Source organism: Bubalus bubalis, chromosome 12 (assembly GCF_019923935.1).
Source record: "Bubalus bubalis isolate 160015118507 breed Murrah chromosome 12, NDDB_SH_1, whole genome shotgun sequence".
NCBI lineage: Eukaryota > Metazoa > Chordata > Mammalia > Artiodactyla > Bovidae > Bubalus > Bubalus bubalis.
The window spans coordinates 92,426,240-92,451,346 of NC_059168.1; the positions used below are offsets into that span (position 1 = coordinate 92,426,240).

Here is a 25,107-nt window from a genome sequence, read left to right on the forward strand (position 1 = left end):
TGACTTACCTTACCTTACCTTACCTTATGCAAGTCCCAGCTTCCTTTGCAGAAAGAACCTAGGAAGCAACACATGGTTTGCAGTTATCACATGAACGCCAGTCTGTGGTCATGATGGTGGTGCTTTCCCCACCAAGGCTGACTTCCAACAACTTGGCCTCCAAGAGGTTAATGGGTGTTGCCTTTGCTGTTGTAAAAACATAAGAACCTATTGTTTTTCTTCTTACATTGGAGAATGAGGCAAAAGTGGCTGGCAAGGAGCTTTTGCAGAATGGGTGAGAGTGAAGTTTACATAAAATGCTCCCAACTGTGGGGTCAGGGTGGGGTGGGTGCAGGGGCAAGGCAGATCATGCAATGCTTGGTGTCCTGCTTCCCAGAGCTCTGCAGACGGGAAAGCAAGGCCTGGGGAGCTGAGACTTACACACAGTCACGTGCAATTTAAGGCCATGAGCAGAAGATGTAAAGTGACCCCCGGTCAGATGGAGAGGAAATAGCCTAGTCGTGAAAAAGGAATTGAACGAAAGGGAAAATAAAGACATTAATACGGCTTTGAACCAAAGAGCTTTTAAAATACTTGTGGCTCTAACCTGCCCAGGAGGTAGATAAGCATGTTCCCTTTAGTTTGTCCTCAAATTCAACCTCTCGTAAGAGGTTAAGAAACACACCCAAGGCTGGAACTGACACTCAGACCTCCCGACTTCCTGGCTTTGGAGCTGGGAGTTCAGCCTCCAACTCCCTTGTCTATCAGGAAAAACATCTGGGTTATAACGCTTGAGGATGGGATATCGAGGGGAAGTGGTGGAAGTTTGGTTCTTTAAGGAACTTTGAGCGAGACTGCAGAAGACCCAGCCAGGCGCCCCGCCCATGGCCTGAGTCACAGGCGCAAATGTTTCTGTGCTTCTTCTATCCTGGACGCTTCCCTTGTATGACCTTCAGGGAACTCTATTTGTCTGAGATGTTGGATGGGAAGAAAAATGGAGACTTCAAAATGTGTGAACACAGACTGGTCCTGAGGTGCCGTTTCAGGTAACAAAGCCTCTCCTTTACACGTTCACCTGTCCGTGATCCCACGAGGCTCCCCCACTGCACTGGCAGTTGCCTACTTAAAACAGACAGCGAGCGAGGGAACAGGCAGGACCACAAGGAGAAAAAGCAAGGGGAAGTCATCTTTAAAGGCCAGAAGGTTATAGAAAACATAATAAAATACAACTGTTTCCTTTAAAATTTTTAATGGGCAGGAAATGGTATAGAATAACTGCCAAGTCACATAAATTAACGTTTTGGTTAATGTTTGTGATCCCGGAAAAAGCCCTCTATCGGTTGATGCAAACGGCAGGAGAGTTCACTGCCCGCTGCCTGGGCGCATGCCTGGGTGTGGGGCCACGGACCCATCTTCACATGGTCCAGAAAAAGAGGCGGCTGCCATGCCTGGCGGGCTTCAGATCGCCTTCCACCTCAGGGTTGGGCTCTGGCCTTGCTCTTGAGTGATAGGGATTCTCTGGTAAAGGCCGGTCTGTTTTCACTTTGGTGACCTGTGGAGGGAAGAGGAGGAAAAGGGAAGCTGAGAGTCAGGTGTAGGAGCTGTGGCCACAAACACACCTACCGGTCTCCTCTCTGCCCCTGCCTCATCTCTGAAGCCCTAGCACATCATACTCCACCCTGAATACACACTGAAGAATGCCTACCCTGTGCCACTCCGTATGGAAGAAGTTAGGATACAGAAGGGAACAAGATTCACATAGTCCTCGCTACAGGAGCCAGACAGGAGGCCAACCCCGAGGGCTTCCCAGGCAAGTCACGGGGGTGGGGGGCGGGAGAAACAGGACCTCCACCCGCTGTCCTCCAGGGGCCCCAACTATTTCTGAAGGGGGAGTATTTAGCTCCATCTTGAAGGATGAATAGGAACCAATCAGGAAGGCAGAGAGGAAAAGACCTTCCAAGTAAACCAAGAGTACACAGATAGGGAGGGAGGCACATCCTTAAACAGCCGAAGGACAGGCTGTGCGCCTGGTCCTGTCGTTGAAGACATTATTCCAGTTCACGCTGACACTCCTCAGAGTCAACCTGCAGCTTCAGTGGGGCTACCAGGCCAACAGTGGAAGCACCGGGACTTGAAGCCAGCTCTGCCTGCTCCAGAGTCTGTGCTTTTTACATGTTGAGAGATGCTGGGAGGCAGGAGCCAGATGATGAAGGGCGGTGAAAAATATGCAAAGATGTTTGAATTTTAATCCAGTGGCAACAGATGTTACTGGAGCAAGGAAGTACTTAATCACGTCTGTAGGCCAGGACAGAGTGTGCAAAAGCTAGACTGGGGGTGCTGAGCCAACGGGCCAGGTGAGGGTACAGCACAGAACTGGGGTCCAAGGGGAGAGGAAGATGGAATTTTACACTCCCATTAGCCCACAGAAGTCTCCATCAGAAACCCAGCAGAAACTGTTCTCACTGTAAAGATGAGGAAATGGGCCCAGAGAAGCAGAAAGACAGAAGGCCACAGTTATTAACGGTCTTGTTATCTAGTGGTCTCCCAAGCCACCCCATGTGATACAACCAGATCAATCTTCCCAGATGTACAAATTCAAACACCATTTATTGTGAACAGAGCTTTCATGGACACAGTCTCACAATTCTTATTATAATCACCCTCTGAGGTATAATTATCTCCAGTCCACAGAAGAGGAGCAGAGATGCTGGCTTGTCTAAGATCAGGACACTGTAAATGTCAGAGCTGGAGCTAGAACTCCAGTCTTCTGACTACAAGTCCAGAATAGTTTTTCATTTGCTTTTAAAACAGTTTTCTCATCTCTCCGCTATAATTAGAGATCACTAATGGTTCCTTGTTGCTTGACAGAGTATTCCAAATGCCTCCAGCTGGCATTTGAAGCTCCTTTAAGGAATTCAAGATGTCTGCGAAATAAATCTAGAGAAAATAAAAGGGCCCCTTTAAAGGACAAATTACTGTGGAAAGGACAATGAAACAACTTCCTCTTCTGCACCAGACTCAAAACAGAAGGAGCAGAAGCATGCGGTCAAACTAATTACTAGGTAAATGACCTTGGGGATCTGACTGAACTTTCAATTTCCCATCTGTAAACGGGGCCAACAGTAGCTCCCAGGGTTATTAGAATAACACACGTGAAGTGCCTGATGTATGGAGCAGATGCTTCATTAGTTATTTTCAAAATTAACATTATCAGGGCAAAGGAATTACGGGTGAGAGAGTGCAACCCTACCTAGGAAAGCCAGAAACTTCACAGAGACCCGACACCTGAGCTGAGACTGGTCGAGGAATTCACCAGGTGCGTGTGGGAGGGCAGGGACCAGGACGCACGAGTGAGCGATGCTGAGTACAGACTCTGTCCAGCCAGTTATGACCCTTCTTAGAGACTGAACTGAAGTATAACCATCCTCTTAATGAAATACACTTTTGGAAAGAGTTCAGGTAACAATACCTTTTTCTTTGCTTGGTTTTCTAAAAGGGTTAATACAAAGATTCAGGAATAAATATACTTTCTTAACAGCATGATTTGTAAACTCTCCTTTCATGAGACAGAAATGAGAAAAGGCAGTTTTCTTTATTAGATGTAAAAGTTCTACCACTTTCCAACTTAGAATGATCAACTATTCAAAATAACTTGGGAGACTTCCCTGGTGGTCCAGTGTATAAGACTCTGAGCTCCCAATGCAGGGGGCCTAGGTCCAATCCCTGGTCAGGGAACTAGATCCTGCATGCCGTAACTAACAGATCTTGTGTAATGCAAAGAAGATGGAAGATCCCGTGTGCCACATTACTAAGACCCGGCATAACCAAAATAAATAAATAATAAATAAAAATAATTATTTCTTAAAAAAATAAATAAAAATAATTTGCTCACTTTGGATCAGAATATATACACTACTATATATAAAACAGATAACCAACAAGGACCTATTGTATAGCACAGGGAATTATACTCAGTATACAGTAAGAGCATCTAATGATGAGAATATGTTTTAAAAAAGAATATATATACATATTAATATACATGTATAACTGAATCACTTTACTGTATACCTGAAACACAGCACTGTAAATCAACTATATTTCAATAAAAGTTTTTCAAAAGTAAAAATAAATAAGTTGTTCACTGCAGCAAAAGAAGGTATCTGAAGGAAAGATTTGCCAGATACCAAAAAAAATAAAATTGCTAAATCATTCCTCTACTTCTGGCAACAAGCTTAAGACCCAACTATCATCCACAGATGCCACACACAAAGGGAAGGGAACATTAATAATTATGGGCCTACGGGTCAACATTATGCTGGGGCTTCACATAACCTCCTTAGCTTAATCCCCACAGAAAAACAGGGACTAATACTGGTCCCATCTTATAACTGTGGTAGGAGAGGAGAGGGTTAGCAATTTGCTCAAGATCCCAGAGCAATGAAGTCATGAAACTAAGATTCAAACCTACTTTCAGATTCCTTTCAAACCAGTCTTTCCCGCCATGCCTTGCTACCTATGCTTCCCAGAAAGAATGGAGGAGACGATGCCTAAGAAGCAGGAACAGTTCAGATCACAAAGGGCTGTGCGTCTCAGGATACAGAGGCGATGCTCAGTTTTATGAGCAAATAGGAGGCCCCTTTGAAAAGTTGTTTTTTTTTTTAATGGATAGTCATATTTATTTTCCACACAGATCATGCCTATAGTCATCCACCCTGCCCTCCCAGAAGCTCATGTAGCCCAGTTAAGAACGCCTGTCCAAGAAGTGAGGACAGTGCGAGGATTTAATATAATATTCCAGGAGATGCTGATCTAGAGGAATTGAGGACTGGATAAAGGAAGACAGAGGGCTAAGTGAAGAAGAGAGATGTTCAGGTTTCTTCGAGTTCTGAGGTTTCAATAGATGGTGGTGTCACAGCTGAGACAGGAAATAAAGGAGAAAGTAGGAAAACATGCTTTTAAAACTACAGGTGTTACTTTTTAAAAAAAATTCTCAGGTATGCTCCTGAAAAATCAGGCATAATCTCAAACCCATTTCCCCATAATAACCTCAATGTTTTCAACTGACCGAGCCCCTTAAACATTTTATCCTCATCTACTCCCTTCTGTTCTTCAGTTAGCTACTACTAACCAACAAGAAGCCTGCTCATGCCGGAAGATCTATGTAAAGGCGCATTTCTATTGAGTAAACTCTGGGCTGTGGATAATCACTCCCTAGCTGAGCTGTCTGGTCAGCATGGATCTGTCACATCAGACCTGAACTCACAAAAGACCCTTTCTGGACCTCCTCCTGCCTTTCCCCACCCTCAGGGAGAGAAAGACCAGCAGGAAATCATGTTACCTTTGACAGCTCCCCCAGGTCCGGCCGTACCCAGCCCAGTTTGTCCAGCACACACTCGTCAAATCGTGCCTGCTGTTTGCGACAGCGACGAAATAGCTGCAGGCCAGAATAATCGATGCAGGTCCAGTATTCCGTAAAAGGCTCCGCACAGTGCCGCTTTATCTGCCTGGAAAAGAGGGCTTGGTTAGGAGTGTGCGTCTGTGTGTGCATGCGTGCATGCGCACACGCACTCAGTCACGTCTGATTCTTTGCGACTTCATGGACTGTAGCCTGCCAGGCTCCTCTGTCCATTGGAATTTTCTGGGCAAGAATACTGGAGAGGGTTGCCATTTCCTACTCCTGACCCAGGGATCGAACCGGCATATCCTGGGTCTCCTGTACTGACAGGCATTTTCTTTTCCACTGCGCCAGCTGGGAAGCCCTTGGTTAGGCGTAGCTCTTTGCAGAACCATGAAAAACAAAAAAGTGGGGAAAAATTTGATACAGACCTCAAACACACAGTCTTGCTTTCTGAAAGGTATGAGAGTACTCTTACCTCACTTGCAAGGTGACCTGGAGATCCTCAGGTTGAGGACCAATACGTAAAAAAAGATCTGAGGCATATGACCTAGTTTCTTTATACAGCAAAAATAAATGAAAAGAAATGCCAAAAGACTATCACTGGGACTTCCCTGGTGGTCTAGTGGCTAAGACTCCATGCTCCCAATGCAGAGGGCCTGGATTCAGAACTAGTTCCAACGTGCTGCAACTAAGACCCGACACAGCTAAATACATTAATAAATACATATTTTTAAAACAAAAAAGGTCTAGATCAGATCTGTCGCTCAGTCCCTGTCAATCACCAACTCCCGGAGTTCACTCAGACTCACATCCATTGAGTCAGTGATGCCATCCAGCCATCTCATCCTCTGTCGTCCCCTTCTCCTCCTGCCCCCAATCCCTCCCAGCATCAGAGTCTTTTCCAATGAGTCAACTCTTCGCATGAGGTGACCAAAGTACCGGAGTTTCAGCTTTAGCATCATTCCTTCCAAAGAAATCTCAGGGCTGATCTCCTTCAGAATGGACTGGTTGGATCTCCTTGCAGTCCAAGGGACTCTCAAGAGTCTTCTACAACACCACAGTTCAAAAGCATCAATTCTTGGGCGCTCAGCCTTCTTCACAGTCCAACTCTCACATTCATACATGACCACAGGAAAAACCATAGCCTTGACTAGACAAACCTTTGTTGGCAAAGTAATGTCTCTGCTTTTGAATATGCTATCTAGATTGGTCATAACTTTTCTTCCAAGGAGTAAGCGTCGTTTAATTTCATGGCTGCAGTCACCATCTGCAGTGATTTTGGAGCCCAAAAAAATAAAGTCTGACACTGTTTCCACTGTTTCCCCATCTATTTCCCATGAAGTGATGCCATGATCTTCGTTTTTGCCAACTTTTTCACTCTCCTCTTTCACGTTCATCAAGAGGCTTTTTAGTTCCTCTTCACTTTCTGCCATAAGGGCATTTTTAATGGCTGTCTAATATTCCACTGGTAGATAAACCAGTCATAATGTACCTCATGATTCTTGTTACTAAACATCGTTGTTGATTTCTGTTTTTGATTGTTTTGGATAAATCTGCAGTGGTTATATTTGTGTAGAGATCATTTTCATTTTTTAATTAATAAATTAGCATACATTCCCCAGCAATGAGATTATTCTTTAAAAGGCTTTGAACATGATTTATGGCTCTTGAATCACAGTTGCCCTGTCTTTTGAAGTTGGGTCAGTTTATGCTGTACTCAGCACTGTATCCTCATATGCGTCACCAGCATTGCATTTGATTTACACATTGATAGGTACAAAATGGTATTTTATTCCTGCTTGAATTTATATTCATTTGATTGCTAATAAGGTAGAATGTGTATTCATTTGAAAGCTTTTTATTTTCTAAGAACTTTGGCAAAGCAGTTTTCCTTTGACTCAAAGAAAGTATGTATAAGTGAGAAGTGTTTGGATTTCACAAGCTTCCAGGATGGTGAAGTCTCCTGCTGTAAGAACTAGTAGATAATTGTTTGTTCATGTAGGTGCCAGGGTAGCAGAGTCCAGATCACAGCCTCAGTACCAGAGTAATAGTTTGCACCCTTCTTCTGCCACAGCATATTGGAGGAGTCCAAAGTTCCAATTGGTCATGCTAGCTCACTACCAAGCGTGATTCTCAAGTCAAGGTTTTGTTCAGTCACTCAGTTGTGTCTGACTCTTTGCAACCCCGTGGACTTTGTGAAGCATGTCAGGCTTCTCTGTCCATCACCATCTCCCAGAGCTTGCTCAAACTCATGTCCATTATTCAGTGATGCCATCCAACCATCTCATCCTCTGGTGTCCCCTTCTCCTCCTGCCTTCAGTCTTTCCTAGCATCAGGGTATTTTCCAGTGAGTCAGCTCTTTGCATAAAGTGGCCAGAGTGGCCAGAGTATTGGAGCTTCAGCTTCAGCATCAGTCCTTCCAATGAATATTCAGGATTGATTTCCTTTAGGATTGACTGGTTTGATCTTGCTGTCCAAGGGACTCTCAAGAGTCTTCTCCAGCACCACAGTTTGAAGGCATCAGTTCTTTGGCACTCAGCCTTTTTTATTGTCCAGCTCTCATATCCATACATGACTACTGGAAAAACCATAGCTTTGACTCTGCGGAGCTTTGTAGGCAAAGAAATGTCTCTGCTTTTTAATATGCTGTCTAGGTTTGTCATTACTTTTCTTCCAAGGAGCAAGCAGCTCCTTTAATTTCCTGGCTGCAGTCACCGTCCACAGTGATTTTGGAGCCCAAGTAAATAGTCTGTCACTGTTTCCATTGTTTCCCCATCTATTTGCCATGAAGTGATGGGATCAGATGCCATGATCTTCGTTTTTTGAATGTTGACTTTTAAGCCAGCTTTTTCATTCTCCTCTGTCACCTTCAAAAAGCTCTTTAGTTCCTAGTTCCTTTAGTCAAGGTTAGCAGGGTGCAATTTTGTGTACCGTAGAAGTCTAGGTTAGTGAGACTAGAGATAACCCCGAAAAGCTCCTTAGGCTTTGACATTCCTTCTTCCTTCCTATTGTACCTCCTGTCACCCCTCCAAAGGTTATTCTCAAAATACCTGGAAGGGTGTCAGTTACACCCTGGAAGGGTGTAAGAAACTGATATCCATTGGTTGCCTTACAGGAGCGGGGCTGAGCAGGAATGAAAAGCCAGTTTTTCTTTTGTATTTTCTTCAGCCACCTCTGAAGTTCTTATGCTAAATATGATTCCTGTGTTCACTATAGCTAGGTTCTTGGAAAATGACAAATAAGTTCTTCATTATTATTCCAACAGGGGAAGGAGGCACTCTACGCTTCTTCCACTGCCTCATATAGCCTTTTACATAAAATAACAGTATTTTATTCTTGCCTGAATGTGCATTTATTTGATTACTAGCAATGTTGAATGGTAAGAGAAAGGGAATTTTGCAAAATAATGAAGGCTTATCCCTTTCATACACAAGTTACTTTTCCTTCAACCACTTTTGGTGACCACAAAATGAATTATATTCTATGTTGCTTCTTAAGAGAGCAAACATAGTTTACCTTTCTTATTAATGACAAGAATTAATCTCTGTTTTTGTTCAGTGCACAAACAGAATGAAGTCCTTGAGCTTTGGAGGTGTGGAGAGTGGTGTGCCTCTACACTGATTGACCCCCAAGATCAGAAGATCCTTGTCAATTTGTGAATTTGCTTTTTATAATTCTATCTCCTCCTTTGTCATTGTCTTTTGCCTCTGACTTCTGTCAGCACCACATCTCTGAGTACGCCTCCCTCTCTTCTAAAATTTCAAAGCTGGTAAACTTTAGAATTGAATCTAAGGGGAATAAATAGGTCCCAAGTGAGGAGTTATCTGAGGAAAATATATACACCTTAGACCTCAGTGAACTCCGGGAGTTGGTGATGGACAGGGAGGCCTCACGTGCTGCGATTCATGGGGTCGCAAAGAGTCCGACGTGACTGAACTGAACTGAAAAATGATGATCACAAAGAGGGAGCAACTTGAAAGAATGTTTCCAATAGTTTCAAGAGAAAAACAAATATTTTGAATGAATACACACACTATGACTTTTAAGTACAAAAGTATCTCTGCATGTGGACAAAGACAGCAAAAGCAAGAAAGAAGGAAAACAGCTATTGTGTGAATAGCTCTTACGTCACTGTAGGGGACATCTGTTCATTTGTCTAGTCAGCAGTCATTCCCCATTCTTCTGGAACATCCTTCAGAGTCTCCTTTGGGGAACAACCACTCCCTATGGCTTGGCAATGTGATTCAGATGAGTCTAAGTCTACTCCCCACTTATGGCAAGGCCTGACCAGTCACAGTATTTTATCTCTCAAAACCTAACTGATTCATAGACACATACATGAAGTCGACCAGCCAGGACAATGAGACTCAGTTCCAGGAACCTCAGCTCATGCTACTGGGGGGCACTCCATCTGGGTCTGCTAAGTAAGGAGCCTAGAAGCTTCGAGTGGCTAGAGGCCATTTCTGCCACGGCAAGGAAGTCTCTTTGAAAATGAGTTTGATAGAGAAAAGCAGAACTAAGAAACTGAGGGGAGAAGAGGTGAAGCAAAAAGACTCCAAGAAGTTATGAAATTATTTAAGCCCTTGGATCCAGCCCTGCCTGATGCCAATCCCATTTCTGGACTTAACACTTACATGAGTCAATTCCTTATGAATTCAGTTTCTGTCCCCTTGAGTTTTGACTAATATGGTTATTAAAACATTTTTCTACAATTATAATTTGGACTTTTTCTACTTACAGTACTTAGTGGCCTATCTAAACATTTGACTCTAAACACACCTTCCTTTCCCTCATAACTGTGTGTCCTGCAGTAATGATAATGATAACAAACTAGTGAATGCCTGACAGCTAGCAAGCACTGTTCTTAGTTGCTTTTATGTGCCTTTTCAAATTTCTCACAACAATCTTATATGACAGGTATTACTCTATTTTGGAAATTGTAATTCACAGAGATTAAAGAACATGCCAGTATTCACAACAGACAAGACATGGAAAACAACCTAAACGCCCATCAATAACTGAACAGATAAAGAAGATGTGGATGGGTGGGTGTACACAATGGACTCCTGCACGCTAAGTGGCGTCAGTCGTGTCCAACTCTTTGCGACACCATGGACTGCAGCCCATCAGGCTCCTTTGTCCATGGGATTCTCCAAGCAAGAATACTGGAGTGGGTTGCCATGCCCTCCTGCAGGGGATCTTCCTGACCCAGGGATTGAACCTGCATCCCTTACATCTCCTGCATTGGCAGGTGGGTTCTTTACCACTAGTGCTACCTGGGAACCCTGTATGATGGAATCCTACTCAGCCATAAAACAGAATGAAGTAATGCCATTTGCAATAACACAGACAGACCTAGAGATTAAACTAAGTGACGTCAGACAGACAGAGACAACTACAGTATGATATCACTTATCTGCAGGATCTAAAATACAGCACAAACACACACATCTATGAAACAGACTCACAGATACACGAATGCAAATTATTATATGTGGGATGGATTAAAAAACAAGATATTACTGTATAGCACAGGGAACTAGAGTCAATATTCTGTGATAAGCTATAATGGAAAAGAATATTAAAAAAAAGAACACATATATATATAACTGAATCACTCTGTTGTACAGCAGAAATCAGTAACATTGTATAATGCCACACTAACAGTGTAAATCAACTCAACTTCAAAAAAAATTAAAAAAGAAAAAGAACATGCCAAATAATAAAAACACATAACAAAAGTAAGTATCATTTATTGTGAGCTTTAGAATGGTCTATCTGATTGCAAAGCCTTCTATTTCCTACCAGAATTAGTAAAATTATCCTTCCACTTAATTTAGCTGGACATTCACCAAGAAGATAACACACACCTTGATGATTCAGTCCACCCGCACTTAGGTGAAAAGATCCTACCTGAAGAACTCCAGGGCACACTGGTTGACAAGCTTGCCTTCCTCTAAACACCGCCGGGGGTCCTTCTCTTCCCATCGGCATAGCATGAACTCCTTGTTGGGCTTGTCGCACTGAGCTCCGTAGTGATGGGCCGCAGCTTTCAGCACAGATGAACTGACTTTCACCTGGGGAGAGGGACAGGGGAGAAGGACCACAGACTCGTGACCAGAACACCAGGTCCTCAACCTCTCCTTGAGATCATCAAGACAGAGGGAATAGGAAGGTTCTCTTGTTCTGACTTGGCCCAGAAAACACACCTTTGTAATAATCTCATCAGGCTGATATCACCAACTCCCACTTTAGACATAAGGGAACGGCAGCCCCAAGAGAATCCTTAGATCTTTGTGAGACAGAAAGCAGAAGTCTGAAGGGAGATGGAGGCTTCGGGGATGTAAGGGGAGGAACCAACCCTGAGGAGCATGGATGAGTCTCCTTTCCAGGAATAACAGTGGAAAGACATGTAAAATTTCCAGAAGACGACAGAATCACAGAAGATTAGAGACCAGAAGGGACCAATGAGAGCCGATAGTCCAGCAAGTTATTATTAAGAATAAAGTACTGCATTTGTGAACTTTGTGAAGTTCAGAGTGTATTCAAGGCAGCCATCCCTACAACTATGCCAGTCGCACTCACTCGCAGCCCAGCAGTTTCTCGAGAAGCACAGAGTAGCCAGCCAGCTCACCATACTGCCCAGAGCCTGTCTAGCAGCTGCTGCAGCAGGGGTCCCGCTGGCCTCTTTTCCGGTACCAGTACTGAGGCAGTTTTAATTACTGTTTGTTGTCTGGGAAGACCATCCTCCTCACCAGCCCTCCTTTTCAAAACTGGTCCAGCTGTTCTTACAGATGAACACCCCTCCCCCAACAGTCTGCATTGCAATCGTGCTAAGTCTAGTCATATATCAAATTAGAATGGAAAAGGCACTTCCCCAATACTGGGTCTCTGCTCACATTTTATCTCCCCAGAGAGTCTCTCCCTGATCATCTTAGATAAGCTAGCACCTGTGGTCACTCGATCTGTGACCACTGGAACGTAAGCTCCAAGAGGGCAGGGGTTTTGTTTTCAACAGAAGTCCACTACTGTAGAGATGCCCATTCTCCCTAAATTCTAATTAAGGTGATATTTACCATGGTCCACCAAGCACCCAAAACAGTGCTGAGCACAAGGAGCTGTCACAAATGAGAACAAGACAGGGTAAAACGAGGCATTAAATACTTGGCTTGTAATGGCAGCGGGGGAACGAGAGCAGAAATTGGGGGAGGGGGGCAGGTTTTTCTAGCTGTGGGAAGGAAACCCCTGACACAGAGGCCTGGAGAGGATGGGGTGGAGAGACTGGGTTTGTGTGGCTGAAGGAGGAAGTATGGACCAGGAGTGGGGAGATGAGGCTGGTGCAGCCAAGGGGCTGGTCGTGTAGAGGGCGTTCTCTGGGGGTACCGCTGGCTTTTATACCTGGTGCATAGCACTCACCCCAGACAGGCAGCAAGGGATGTAACACTTACAGGAGAGGTTAAGACTATCTGGGTGATGCCTTCTCATCCAGAACATAGTTATCAGTATGTCTCTCTAGTTAGCTCATTCTCACTTCCCTCGGTTAAAATTAGTTTCCCATACAGGAATCTTGCATATTTCTTATTTATTTCTTAATGTTCTCATATTTTGGATACTCTCTAGATAGGTTATATTTCCCTTACATTTTCAAGTTAGTTATTGCTAGTCTGTACACTGCATCTTCTCTACAGCCATACTTCACTAACTCTCATCAGTTCTGACAGGCAACTCCAGAGGATTAACAGAAACGCTTCCATGTACAAGTAAAAACTGCCTCCCTTCCTCTGTGATGTGCTTAGTCACTCAGTTGTGACCCCAGGGACTGAAGCCCACCAGGCTCCTCTGTCCATGGGGATTCTCCAGGTAAGAATACTGGAGTGGGTTGCCATGCCCTCCTCCAGGGGATCTTCCTGTCCTGGGGACTGAACTCAGGTCTCCCACATTGTAGGCAGACTCTTTACCATCTGAGCCCCCAGGGAAGCCCTCCTCTCTGATACTTACTTCTTTACCTTCTTCTCCTTTCTTCTCTTAATGCTCTGACCAGAAGTTCCAGGATGACACAGAGAAACAGCAATGATGGCAGGCTTCCCTGCTTTGTTCCCAACTTTAAGGTAGTTTGGCATGATAAGGGCTGTTGGTGTCTGGGATATACTTGCCTACATGTTCCTCATTAGGGAAGTTTCTTTCTAATCATAACTAGCTTTGTTTCACTGCTGATTCCTCCACCAGGCAAGACTGCAATTTTCAGGTTTATTTTTCATTAATCTATAAATGTCATGAAGAGTATTAACAGATTTTCTAAAACTGATCCAGTGTACTCGAGTAAAATCTAGTCTGTCCTCATGCATTATGTCGTAAGATACCACTGGATTTGATTTGTAAATATCAAGAATTTTTGCATGAGAATAATTTTATATTATTTATAATAATAAAATTTTTATTATTTCATTTTTTACAAATTTCACATAGCCTCAGGTTAAGTTATTATTATTTTTAATAAGACCAAAGGCAAGAAAAGATGAAAAGATAATTCATCTAAACACTATAGGAAGAGAATAAAGTTATGGCTGTGACTACTATTACATGGGCTTTCCTGGTGGCTCAGATGGTCAAGACTTCGCCTGCAATGCAAGAGACCTGGGTTTGATCCCTGGGTTGGGACGATCCCCTGGGGAAGAGAATGGCTACCCACTCCAGTATTCTTGCCTGGAGAATTCCATGAACAGAGGAGCTGGGCAGGCTACAGTCTATGGGGTCCAAGAGTCAGACATGACTGAGCGACTAACACGACACTAATATTGCAACTGTTAAAATTATTAAAGCAAAGGTGAATTTAGGATGGAAGTGAAATTTGCCATGACAATTCTATTAAGTTCGTTTACACATCTGTTAAAATTCTGCATTCCAGTTTTTGATAACAGTTTATTTCAGTTAGTTGAGTGGTACATGCTTGCTTGCTATATTATCTATAGAGAGCTGGGAGACTAAAAATCAAGACAAACTATTTTTAAAGCCTAATATATTTTTAAAATTAAGTTAGCTGTCTTGATTTCCTTGTTGAATGCCTTAGAACATCTTTAAATGGCTGATTTAATTACTCCAATGCTTCCACAGCTATCATGCCACCAAAAGTCTATGGCTTTCTTTGCCTTACTTCCTTGCCAATGTCTTACCCCAATCTAGGTATGCCCATGCTGTTGAGCACATAATAGAATACCCTGTTGCAGGGAAATCAAGGCTGAGAACTCACTGAACTTATTTCCTGAGGAAGAGGAGCCAAGTGCTCAAGATGCCATGGCACATCAGTGGCAGGCACAGAACTGGCAAGAGAGACTGTGACCTCCCATCACGCAGCTTGCCACTACATCACAACCACGGATGTTGCCAACAGCCCTCACCTGCTTCTTCACTAAGACTGATTTGAGTTCCAGCAGAAACCACATCCCTGCACAGCTGCTTACCGTGAATACCCTCTCAGATCCATTCAGCCCCCTTTGTCTCAAAAGAACACAGAATTTCAACACCCTTCTTTATCTGTCCCCATAACAGCCTCACTGCACACCAGGTTTATACAGTCTGCAGGTGTGGAAAGGGGGGCAGAAAAAGTCCCACAATCTACAAGCAACCTTCTAGTCCTATTCTCTCTTCCTTACACCCAATCGGCACCCTTTTTTTTTGGACTACTTAATTTATACTAGGCTTTGTATTTTGCTTAATTTACATAAAATGGAGGATGACAGTACTCAGCTGATGGAACTGTTGTGAGGCTTAAGTGAGTCAATACACATAAAAATATTATGAAGTGCCTAGCACATAGAAGTGCATCATAAATAAATTCAGTTCAGCCGCTTAGTCGTGTGTGACTCTTTGTGACCCCATGGACTGCAGCATGCCAGGCTTCCCTGTCCTTCACTAACTCCCAGAGCTTGATCAAACTCATGTCCATCAAGTTCGTGATGCTATGCAACCATTTAATCCCCTGTCATCCCCTTTTCCTCCTGCCTTCAATCTTGCCCAGCTTCAGGGTCTTTTCCAATGAGTCAGTTCTTCACATCAGGTGGCCAAAGTACTGGAGTTTCAGCTTCAGCATCAGTCCTTCCAATGAATTCTCGGGACTAATTTCTTTTAGGATTGACTGGCTGGATCTCCTTGCAGTCCAAGAGACTCTCAAGAGTCTTCTCCAGCGCCACAGTTCAAAAGCATGAATTCTTTGGCACTCAGCTTTCTTTATGGTCCAACTCTCACATCCATACATGACTACTGGAAAAACCATAGCTTTGACCAGATGGACCTTTGAAGGCAAAGTAATGTCTCTGCTTTTTAATATGCTGTCTAGGTTGATCATAGCTTTTCTTCCAAAGAGCAAGCATCTTTTAATTTCATGGCTGCAGTCACCATCTGCAGTGATTTTTGAAGCCCCCAAAAATAAAGTCTCTCACTGTTTCCCCATCTACTTGCCATGAAGTGATGGGACTGGATACCATGATCTTAGTTTTCTGAATGTTGCATTTTAAGCCAACTTTTTCATTCTCCTCTTTCACTTTCATCAAAGGCTCTTTACTTCTTTGCTTTCTGCCATAAGGGTTGTGTCAGCTGCATATCCGAGGTTATTGATATTTCTTCTGGCAATCTTGATTCCATCTTGTGTTTCATCCAGCCTGGCATTTCACATGATGTACTCTGCATGTAAGCAAGATGACAATATACAGCCTTGACATACTCCTTTCCCAATTTGGAAACAGTCTGCTGTTCCATGTCCAGTTTTAACCATTGCTTCTTGACCTGCATCCAGATTTCTCAGGACACATCATAAATACTGGCCATTATTTTTATGCAAAATGGTCAATGTGTCCAAAGAGTTTCCTGCACAAAGCTTCTGGCTCATCTTCCATAGGCATGTGTCATTAACTCCAAGGTCAATGAGGTCCAAAACAGGTTTAACTTGCTTCTCAAACCCACTGCTTCTGGCTCCCTCAGTCCTATTGTCAGGGTGCAAATCTGACATTGATTCCTCAACCTTTCCTGCCTGTGCCATCTAAGTCATTGCTAAGTCTGAGCAATCCTAGATAAATGTGTTCTTCTCTCTCTGTAAGCACAGTCACCAATCATATTGGGGTCAATAATATCTTCCTCAGTTATTTCAACAGCCACCAAGACTGGTCCCCTTGCTCTTCTTATTCCTCTCTTTCAATCATTCTTCATAGAACTGCTGTCCTAAAAGACAATTCTTATGTTACTCTGCTATTAAATCTGCGACAAAACCCTTGAAGGAGTCACGCTTAACAGCAGACTAAAGCCTAAGTTTCTTACAAGGTATTCAAAGCTTTCTGGATCCCAACTATCCTTCTGCCTTCTCAACACACCAGACTTCAAAAAAGTACTGGCTGTTCTCTAGCACCCGGAACTCACTGTTCCCAGACCTGTCTTTTGGTCCCACCTGCTTACCTTTCAGATCCTGTCTCATTTAGAAAGCTCTTCTCTCCATATCTGCCTAGAAATACCATCCTGCAAATGCCATTTAGCCAAGTTTCACATTATGCCCAAGAAGTGCTTTCAGTTCCCTTCACTGCCTCAGAGGATTAGACAGCTAGAAGCACTTCATTTTACAAATAAAATAACTGTCCGCAAACAGGAAAACTGACTAATCAAGGTAACCAAAAGGCTGCTGCTGCTGCTGCTGCTGCTAAGTCGCTTCAGTCGTGTCCAACTCTGTGCGACCCCACAGACAGCAGCCCACCAGGCTCCCCCGTCCCTGGGATTCTCCAGGCAAGAACATTGGAATAGGTTGCCAAGCCAAATGGCTAGGCCTAGAATTTAAATACAACTTCAAATCCTCTCTTCTTTATTTTTATTTTTGGCCCTGCCTTCCAGCAGGCGGGATATCAGTTCCCCAACCAAGGATGGAACCCATGACCCTTGTAGTTGAAGTACAGAGTTCTAACCACTGGCACCAGGAAGTCCCCTACTCTCTTTTCTTAAATCATATTTGCCCTCGTCCATAGCATTTAATATTTTGTCCTGTATTTTAGTTATTTATGCAATTATATGTTTCTCAATTCAACTGTGTGAACTCTAATGGCAAATTTATTCCAGAAATATAATACACCCAAGAAGCAGAACCTCAGATGACTGTTGAACCAAATTAGAGTGCCAATGAAAAAAACAGCAACTCAAAGTCTTAACCCAGCTTCATAGAGGGGTAAGAAACAAACAGGGTGCTCGCAGAACCTACTCCCCACCTTTTGGTAAATGTCACTTTATTAAAAAGTCTCCAAACACAGCTAAAAATCCTTTCATTCAAGGAAAATAATAGATGCCATTTTCATGGGCATATAGGATGAAATGAAGTATCTAGGTAAAATACTCAATACTGGACCTGTGATATAATTTTTAGCATGCAACTTTCCATCTTCCTCTTTCTCCTCCAATGTAGCCTGATTATCCAGTCCTGCTCTAACACTTCCTTGCCTTAAAATCTTCCACACCTACGGGATTCAAAGTCCAAATTGCTCAGTCTCGCCCTGTGAAAGTCGCTACCCAGCCCTACCTCAGCCCCAGGTACCTCTCCAGGCTCAGTCATTGTTGCTTTCCACCAAGAGTCACATCAAATAGCAAAACACAAAATTCTGCTAAGCCTTCTCGATCTTCTGAGCTTTTGCCCCTAACACGGTCATTTAAAAGTATGGCTTTAAAATTCAGAACTGGGTTCATATTGTAGCTCTACAGTGTGAGGTGTGACCATGGGCAAATCACTTCTCTCAGGACTGTATCTATAACGTGGAGAGATCAATTATATCCTCACCTGGCTGGGAGGAGTCTATGAATTAATGTCTGTTGTCAGCATCCTGCCTGAGGCTAGTGTTTGCTATAATTAGTATTATCGGTCTTCACTCCTCACAGCTCTAACTACACTGTACTGTAACTGAACTGTTTCCCTATTAGATTATAAACTCCCTGACATCAGGGTTTATCTCATTTTCCAGTGTATGTGCATATGGTAATTATTCAAATGACAGCTCTTGAGTAAATGAATGCTTTAAATGATCTTTTACCAAACACTTTCCCAGGCTGTTAGTAAATTCGCTCTCCAATACTACCTCCTTTTTCTCCGGCTTTCGAGCTCTATTCCAACGCACTCTGCAGTGACAAGGCTACTTTAAGGTGACTGACTGTCTCCCTCGACTGTGAGCACCCGGGGCTGTACACTCACTTTGCAGAGACGTTTGAGTACTAAGTGACATGAAGTAAAAGGACCCTGGTTGGTGCTTAATAAGAAATACCACTATTATTCACGTAAAGGAGAAGCAGGTTACTGCCGGGAAGCGGAGAGTTCTCGAGCTAATGAAAGATGGGTCTCCCCGAGCTGACGGGGGGACGTCCAAGGGTCAACCTGTGTACATGCTGAGGGCATTGGGTTGGGAGGGGAGGTCCGGGGCCCAGGGTCCGCTGAGTGCAAGCCCGGCTGGGCCTAGGCCCGGGAAGCTGAAGCCCTGTGCCCCGCTTGCCTTCCTCCGGACGAGTCTCACCTCCTGCACTTTCAGATCCTCCAGAGAGGGCAGCTCCACTATCCCCGGCATAATGGCTGTAGCCGCGACCCCGAGGAGGTGCCCGCTGCCGCGTCTCCCCCGTCTCCTTGAACTCCCCTTCCGAACGCGGAGGCCAGCTAGCGTCTGCGCATGCGTAACGGCGGCGGCACGCAGGCGCACTGCTTTGCCCAACCACAAGCCACGGAGCCTGCGCAAAGCCGGGAAGGTCCCATTCCCTAGGGGGCGGGGCTTCTTCTCGGCCCCGCCCATCCCTCCTGGTTGTCATGGTGAGGCAGGATGCGCTGAGTCTCAGGTGTCCCAAAGACTGGAAGCTAGAGGCAGGCGCCATGGAGTACACGGGGAGCCAATATATTGGGGAATTTGTAGATGGCAGGTAAGGGCTTCGTTTGATTCACTACGTCCTTGAACATCCGTGACTGGAAAAAGACGGCGGTCTTTTTGTCCCTGCAAAGGACTTTGTATCAGACGCTGTCTCAATTTTTTTCCCTTTTAAACTTCAGGACAACTCTTTTAGGTCGGAATGTTTATTCCCATTTTACAGTTAAGGTAAATGAGATCCAGAGAAGTGAAGTAACTTGTTCAAGGACGTATATTCTAATTAACAGCAGAGCTGAGATACATCCATGTATATATGTGTGTTTGCTATCTGCCAGTATTAGGTACAGGGATAAGAATATTAAAACTGTCAAGATCCTTGCTCTCATGCAGCTTATTGTCTAGTTAGCATATTGCCAACAAACAGAGAAGATAATTTCAGATGGTGGCTTTACTTGAATCTTCCCTCCTCACAGCAACCCTATGAGATAGATACCCCCACTATACAGATGGAAAAAGTGAGGCACAAAGTAGTTACATAACATGCCCAAAGTCACCTAGTTGGCATTTGATAGAACAGAGATGAAAACTAGGTCTGCCTCCAGAGCCCATGATCTTTCTATTATAGAGTCTTGCTGCTGAGCCCCTGTAGAGGATGCACCTAGTTGGAACAATCCTAGAAGGCTTCATGGAGGAGATAATATTTGAAATGGGCCCTGAAGGTTTAGTAGGATCTAGGTGGTTGGAGATGCAAGGTGAAGAATATTTTCAGGCAGAGGGAACAGCATGAGCAATAACTCAGAGGGCTTATATATGAAGCAGAGAGCAAGCAGTTCAGTTTGGCTGGAGTGTAGGATGTGCCTAGGGGAGAGTGGGAACCCAAGCTGGACAGGGTGGAGTCTGTGCTGTGGTGTAGAGAGATTTGAATACCCTGTACAATTCTGTGGGTGGGAGGAGCCATGGATAGACCCTTGGTAGTGCTGGACATTAGGAAATCTAATTTATTTCATCTCTGTATCCCTCCTCATAGTGCATATGTCTGGTAGGCACTCAGTAAATGTTAGCCTCATGAGTGAATAAGAGAATAAATGATTGAATAATATTTGAGATATGGTCATCATACCCTTGTTAAGGATTAACATCTTTATTATAAAGGAGCTCTTTTTCTTCTTTTAAATTTACTTTGAATTTAAAATGAAGGCTTATTACCTTTGGTGTTTTTTTGGCTATGCTGCATGGCTTGTGGGATCTTAGTTCCCCAACCAGAGATTGAACCTGGCCCTCAGCAGTGAGAGCATAGAGTCCTAACCACTGGACTGCTAGGACTAAGCAAGGCAATTTTTCAAGGCAAAAATTCTAAGACTTTTTGCCTTGAATGATAAAAGAAAAATGGAAGGGGAGGGGGAAGGGAGGGGGAGGAGAAAAGGAAGGATGGAAAGAGGGAGGGAGTGAGGGAGAGTGGAGGTAGGGAGAGCAGATCAGAGCCCATTGCCATTGTCCCAGTAAAAGGCAGCAGGACCCTGGGCCAAGGCAGAAGCAGTAGAGCTGCGGGAGAGAAAAAATGTAGAAGTTTGGGGATTTCATTGCCAGGACCTGGCAACTGATTGGCTCCTGGTCCCACTCAGAGACTGCTTTCAGTCCAGTCCAGAGCCCAGCTCCAGGCTTTGAGCCTGGAGATTGAGAACACTGAGGAGGATCCACTTTGGGAGAGGAGAGGATGAGTTCTGTTTGAGGTGGGCTGGAGATGTCTGTAGATGGTCTGAACAATAACATCTAAGTTACATTAAAAAAAAAAAAAGAGGGGAGATGTCAAATTTCTGAGATGCGTTTAGATGGAGACTGTGTTTAGGAATAACAGATATAATCTCAAGCAAAGAGGTAGAGGGATGAAGATGAGTTCTCTCTCCTGCTATGTCTTGCAGCAAAATAAAAGCAAATTAGTTTTTAAGTTCTTCTGCTATAGTTTCATAGCTGTTAATGCAGTAATTTTGCAGAAGTGTCTTTATCCCTATTTTACAGATGAGAAACTCAGGCTTAGAGAGGTAGAGGTCATACAAGACAGAGAGGTGGGTCCAGGCCTGGACTCCAGGCCTGCCTGGCTCAGAAGCTGTGCTTAACCACAGTGCTGTCCTGTTTGGGGCCTGTGTATGGTGGCAAATTCTGTTACCCACTCAGTAAGTTCACAAGTTCTTCTGTTTCCTTCATTCTTTACTTAGTAGATGTTCCCCAGCACCTATTTAAGAAGGAACATGTTTATAGGAGCTGAGAATACCAAAGTCTTCCTTTCAAGTAGCTTGATTACATAGGAGAGATGAAATGTACAATTATGATACAAGGCAGAAAGTGCTAGGCATCCAATAGAAGTACAAACAAAACCAAAAATAAGTTTAGAGTTAGAAGAGATGAATTCCAGCTAGTGGGGAAAAACAGAGAAGGCATGAATGAATGACTGAAAGCATGTTTCTTAAACTCTCATGGTATATCAGGCCCTTTACTAGGAAAACTGTTATTAGTATTTGGGTTCATCTTGGGCATAATCTCAGCCATCTCCACTGTGAAGCAAGTGGTCATCTGGTCCAGGCAGTACCCTGCCCCTTGCTCCCATAGGGGCATCTCTTCCCCTGCAGAGCACTGATCAAGCATTGTGCAGTTGTTTAGCTAAGTCCGTCACTAGACTGTGAGCCTGTCAAGGACAAGGACTGCATCTACCTTGATCACTGTTGTGTCTATAGTATTGCCTCCAATAGAGTAGACTCAGCAAGGTGCCTGGCATTTAGCAGGTGGTCTATAAATATTTGTTGGAATAAAGGAAGGAAGGAAAGCAGAGGCTTAGGAAAGTCTCCAAGATGGTATATCTAGGATATGATGAAGTGAGACTAAATTCTTGTTTCCTCAGGTGCATACTTTTCCCAGTTTCCTACTTGGGGTGCAGTGGGCAGGGGTGGGCTGGTTGTGGGGAATGGAGAAGACCCGGAATCAGCTCCCAAAAAGCCTGGTCCCTGTCTCTGCTTCACAGTGCTTGCTGTGTGGCTTTGAGCACATTGTTCCCCTCTCTGGGCCTCCAGAAGGGGACTTCCATGGGCAGCATGAACTCTGGGACAGCCCCTACTTGAGAGCGAAGGAGAAGAAATAGACCAACTTTTGCATTCCCTTCAACACACAGCCCCTCTTACTTTTGAGCCCTAAGGGGAACCTTTTTGTTTCTGAACAGAATAGTGCAGGGACAGTTACATCTGGGGACCCTGAGGTGCTGGCTCTCCTGCACCCTTACCTCTGACCCTCCAGTTGCCATGAGGGTTCAGTGACTTCTTTTTGTCCTTATAGGATGGAGGGTGATGCCGAATACATCCTCCCAACTGAAACAAAATACATTGGGGAAATGAAGGACGGCATGTTTCATGGCCAAGGAACCTTGTACTTCCCCAATGGGAGCCGATTTGATGCGGTTTGGGAGAAAGGGTTGGTTGTAAAGGTAATCAGGTGGGGAGGGGAAAGCCTCAGACGGGAAGAGCCCTCAACAGGCACCCTGCCCTCTCCTCTGCTGCCCTCCTCTCCTGCCTCTTGATCTCCAGGGCTCTGGAACCTTCTCCCTATCTATCCAGAAGGCCCCTGGAGAAGCCATAATGAGTCTAAATCCTCTTGTGCCACCAACTGTGTGACCCTGGGCCCATGACCTACCCTTTCTGAGACTCCTGTTTCTTATCTGTACACTGAGGACAGCAGTTGCATTAGTATCATATTGCTGCTGTAACAAATTACTGTCAACCCAGTGCCTTCCAACGACAGAACTTCTTATCTTTTAGTTCTGGACATCAGAAGTCTAAAACAGGCTAGCAGTGCTGCATTCCTTCTGGAGGCTATGTGGGAGGAGCCACTTCCTTGACTTTTCCAGCTCATGGAAGCTGCATGCATTCCTTGGCTCATGGCCATGCATCCCTCTGATCTTCACTTCCGTCATCACATCTCCTCTCTCTCTGCTTTCGTCATCGTCTTGTCTTCTTTCCCTCTGGCCCTCTTGCTTCCCTCTTAAGAGAACCCCTATGATTACACTGGACCCGTATAGATAATCCAGGATAATCTCCCCACTCCAAGATCCTTAACTTAATCCCACCTGCAGAGTCTCTTTTGCCATGTAAGGTTAACATTCATAGGCTCAACAATTAGACGTGGACATCTTCGGGGGACTGCAAGTCTGCCAGCCACAAGAGTACGAGGCATCTCCTTAGGATGGTTATGAGAATAAATGAGTCAGTGTGTGTGAGTACTCTACTCAGTACCTGGCACACAGTAGGCACTCAGTAAGTGCTAACTCCACCATTACAATCAGATGACTTATCAGTCATCTAAGTCAAGAGTTCTTAGCCTGGGATATGTGGGCCAGATAGAATTCGGGATGTCAGTGAAATCTCCTGATTTATATACAAAAGCTTCTGTGTATATGGAACTCAAATTTCCCCAGAGAAAGAATCTATAACTTTCATGGGTTTCATTATGGGTGGGTACAGGGGCTGGCTCATAACCTAAAAAAAGGTTAAGAAACACTCCTTGCTTTTCAGCTTGGAGAATCTAAGCCCCAGGAAAGGGATGTGACTTACCCAAGGTCACCCTGTGAATTAATAGTATTGGAATTTCCACCCATGTTTCCTGATGCCCAGGCCAATGCAATGTGTACATCCTGAGGCTTCCTTTAGCACTAAGGCAGCAAAAGACGAATGTACATGTTTGGACAAAGAGCCGTGACTGAGGGCCCTGACCTTTCTAGCCATGATAACAATAAAACAATAACAGTAACATGTATTGAGTGTTTGTTATATGCCAGCCCGACACTAAATGCTCTTCATGCACTGTCTCACGGAATCTCATTGAACCAGTTCTATTAAACATACAGCATGATTTTCCAACTGAATGCGGGAGGAAACCGAGGGCCATCAAGGGTAGGTCACCTGCCCAAGGTCACACAGTGAGCAGACACACAACTCAGGACTTACAATCATGCCTCCCAGTAACCGCAGCTGTAGCAGCTGTGATAGTGATCACTTCAATGAAAACACCACCCCTTCCCTGGACTTCCATCCTTCTTGGCAAGTGGGCTGTGGCTTCCTCAGGCCCACATGTGTGCACCTCATCTTCCAGGGCACGTACACCTTCTCAGACGGCCTGCAGTATGACACTGAGAACTGGCATTACTGTGACAGCTACGATCGGAGGTTTTACACCGAGATCTGCTACGGCTTGAAGCCTGCAGGTACCCAGGCATCCTCACTTCCCTCACACTCAGATGGAAAGGGAGATGAAAGATGGATCTTAAGAAGTGGGTTGGGTCCCTTTGAAGTAACCCATCCAAAGGAGAGGAGAGAGGAGCAGGACAGCAGGATTCGACCAAGGTCTAGAGCCAGAAAGACCAGTCCTCAAATCTCAGATCCCCTGTACCAGCCAGGGACCAAGGGCAGGGCACTCACCTCTCTGAGCCTCAGTTTCTCCCCCTGCAAAATGGGACAATAGCTTCATTTACCTTACAAGTCTTAGAAATAAGATCACACGTGTAAAGTGTTTACAGCAGTGTCTTGCATGCACAGTAGGTGCGTGGTATACCTCAGCTGCTGTTATTCATCAGATCAGCTGCAACACACGTGGGGCATCCCTGATGGACCGTGTGCTCTGTGTATCGGGGGCTGGGTGAGGCTTTCTGTCATCTCTGTCACACTGAATCTCCAGATGACCCTGCCATGTCAGCTTCCTAGTCCCATGTCACAGAGGAAGAAGCTGAGGCCATGGAGCTCAAGCATGTTTTGAGTGGCAGCGCTTGCATGGGAGCCCATGTCTTCCTCTCTGAGGTCCCTACATCACATTGCCTCCCTGGAAAAATCG

At 44.5% G+C, this 25,107-nt stretch overlaps 2 protein-coding genes across 4 annotated transcripts in view; one reads left to right on the forward strand and one right to left on the reverse strand.

Moving 5' to 3' along the window:
• Positions 1-1,211: 1,211 nt before the first annotated feature.
• On the reverse strand, positions 1,212-19,066 carry NDUFA8 (NADH:ubiquinone oxidoreductase subunit A8). The gene is made up of 4 exons (XM_006057742.4): positions 18,904-19,066; positions 11,294-11,457; positions 5,321-5,486; positions 1,212-1,531 (listed from the first exon to the last, which is right to left on the reverse strand). The coding sequence occupies exons 1-4, from the start codon at positions 18,952-18,954 to the stop codon at positions 1,394-1,396; spliced, it is 519 nt and encodes a 172-aa protein (XP_006057804.2). The 5' UTR covers positions 18,955-19,066; the 3' UTR covers positions 1,212-1,393.
• Positions 18,956-25,107, forward strand: part of MORN5 (MORN repeat containing 5) — a 35,184-nt gene continuing 29,032 nt past the window's right edge. The window contains exons 1-3 of one of the 3 annotated variants that reach the window (XM_006057741.4): positions 19,146-19,297; positions 22,564-22,711; positions 24,373-24,484. In XM_006057741.4, the coding sequence (XP_006057803.4) occupies positions 19,188-19,297; positions 22,564-22,711; positions 24,373-24,484 (370 nt within the window). In that variant the 5' untranslated portion in view covers positions 19,146-19,187. Of the gene's footprint in view, positions 19,298-22,563; positions 22,712-24,372; positions 24,485-25,107 lie in introns of all 3 variants that reach the window. The other 2 variants (XM_045162311.1, XM_044926312.2) reach the window with 2 other exon arrangements.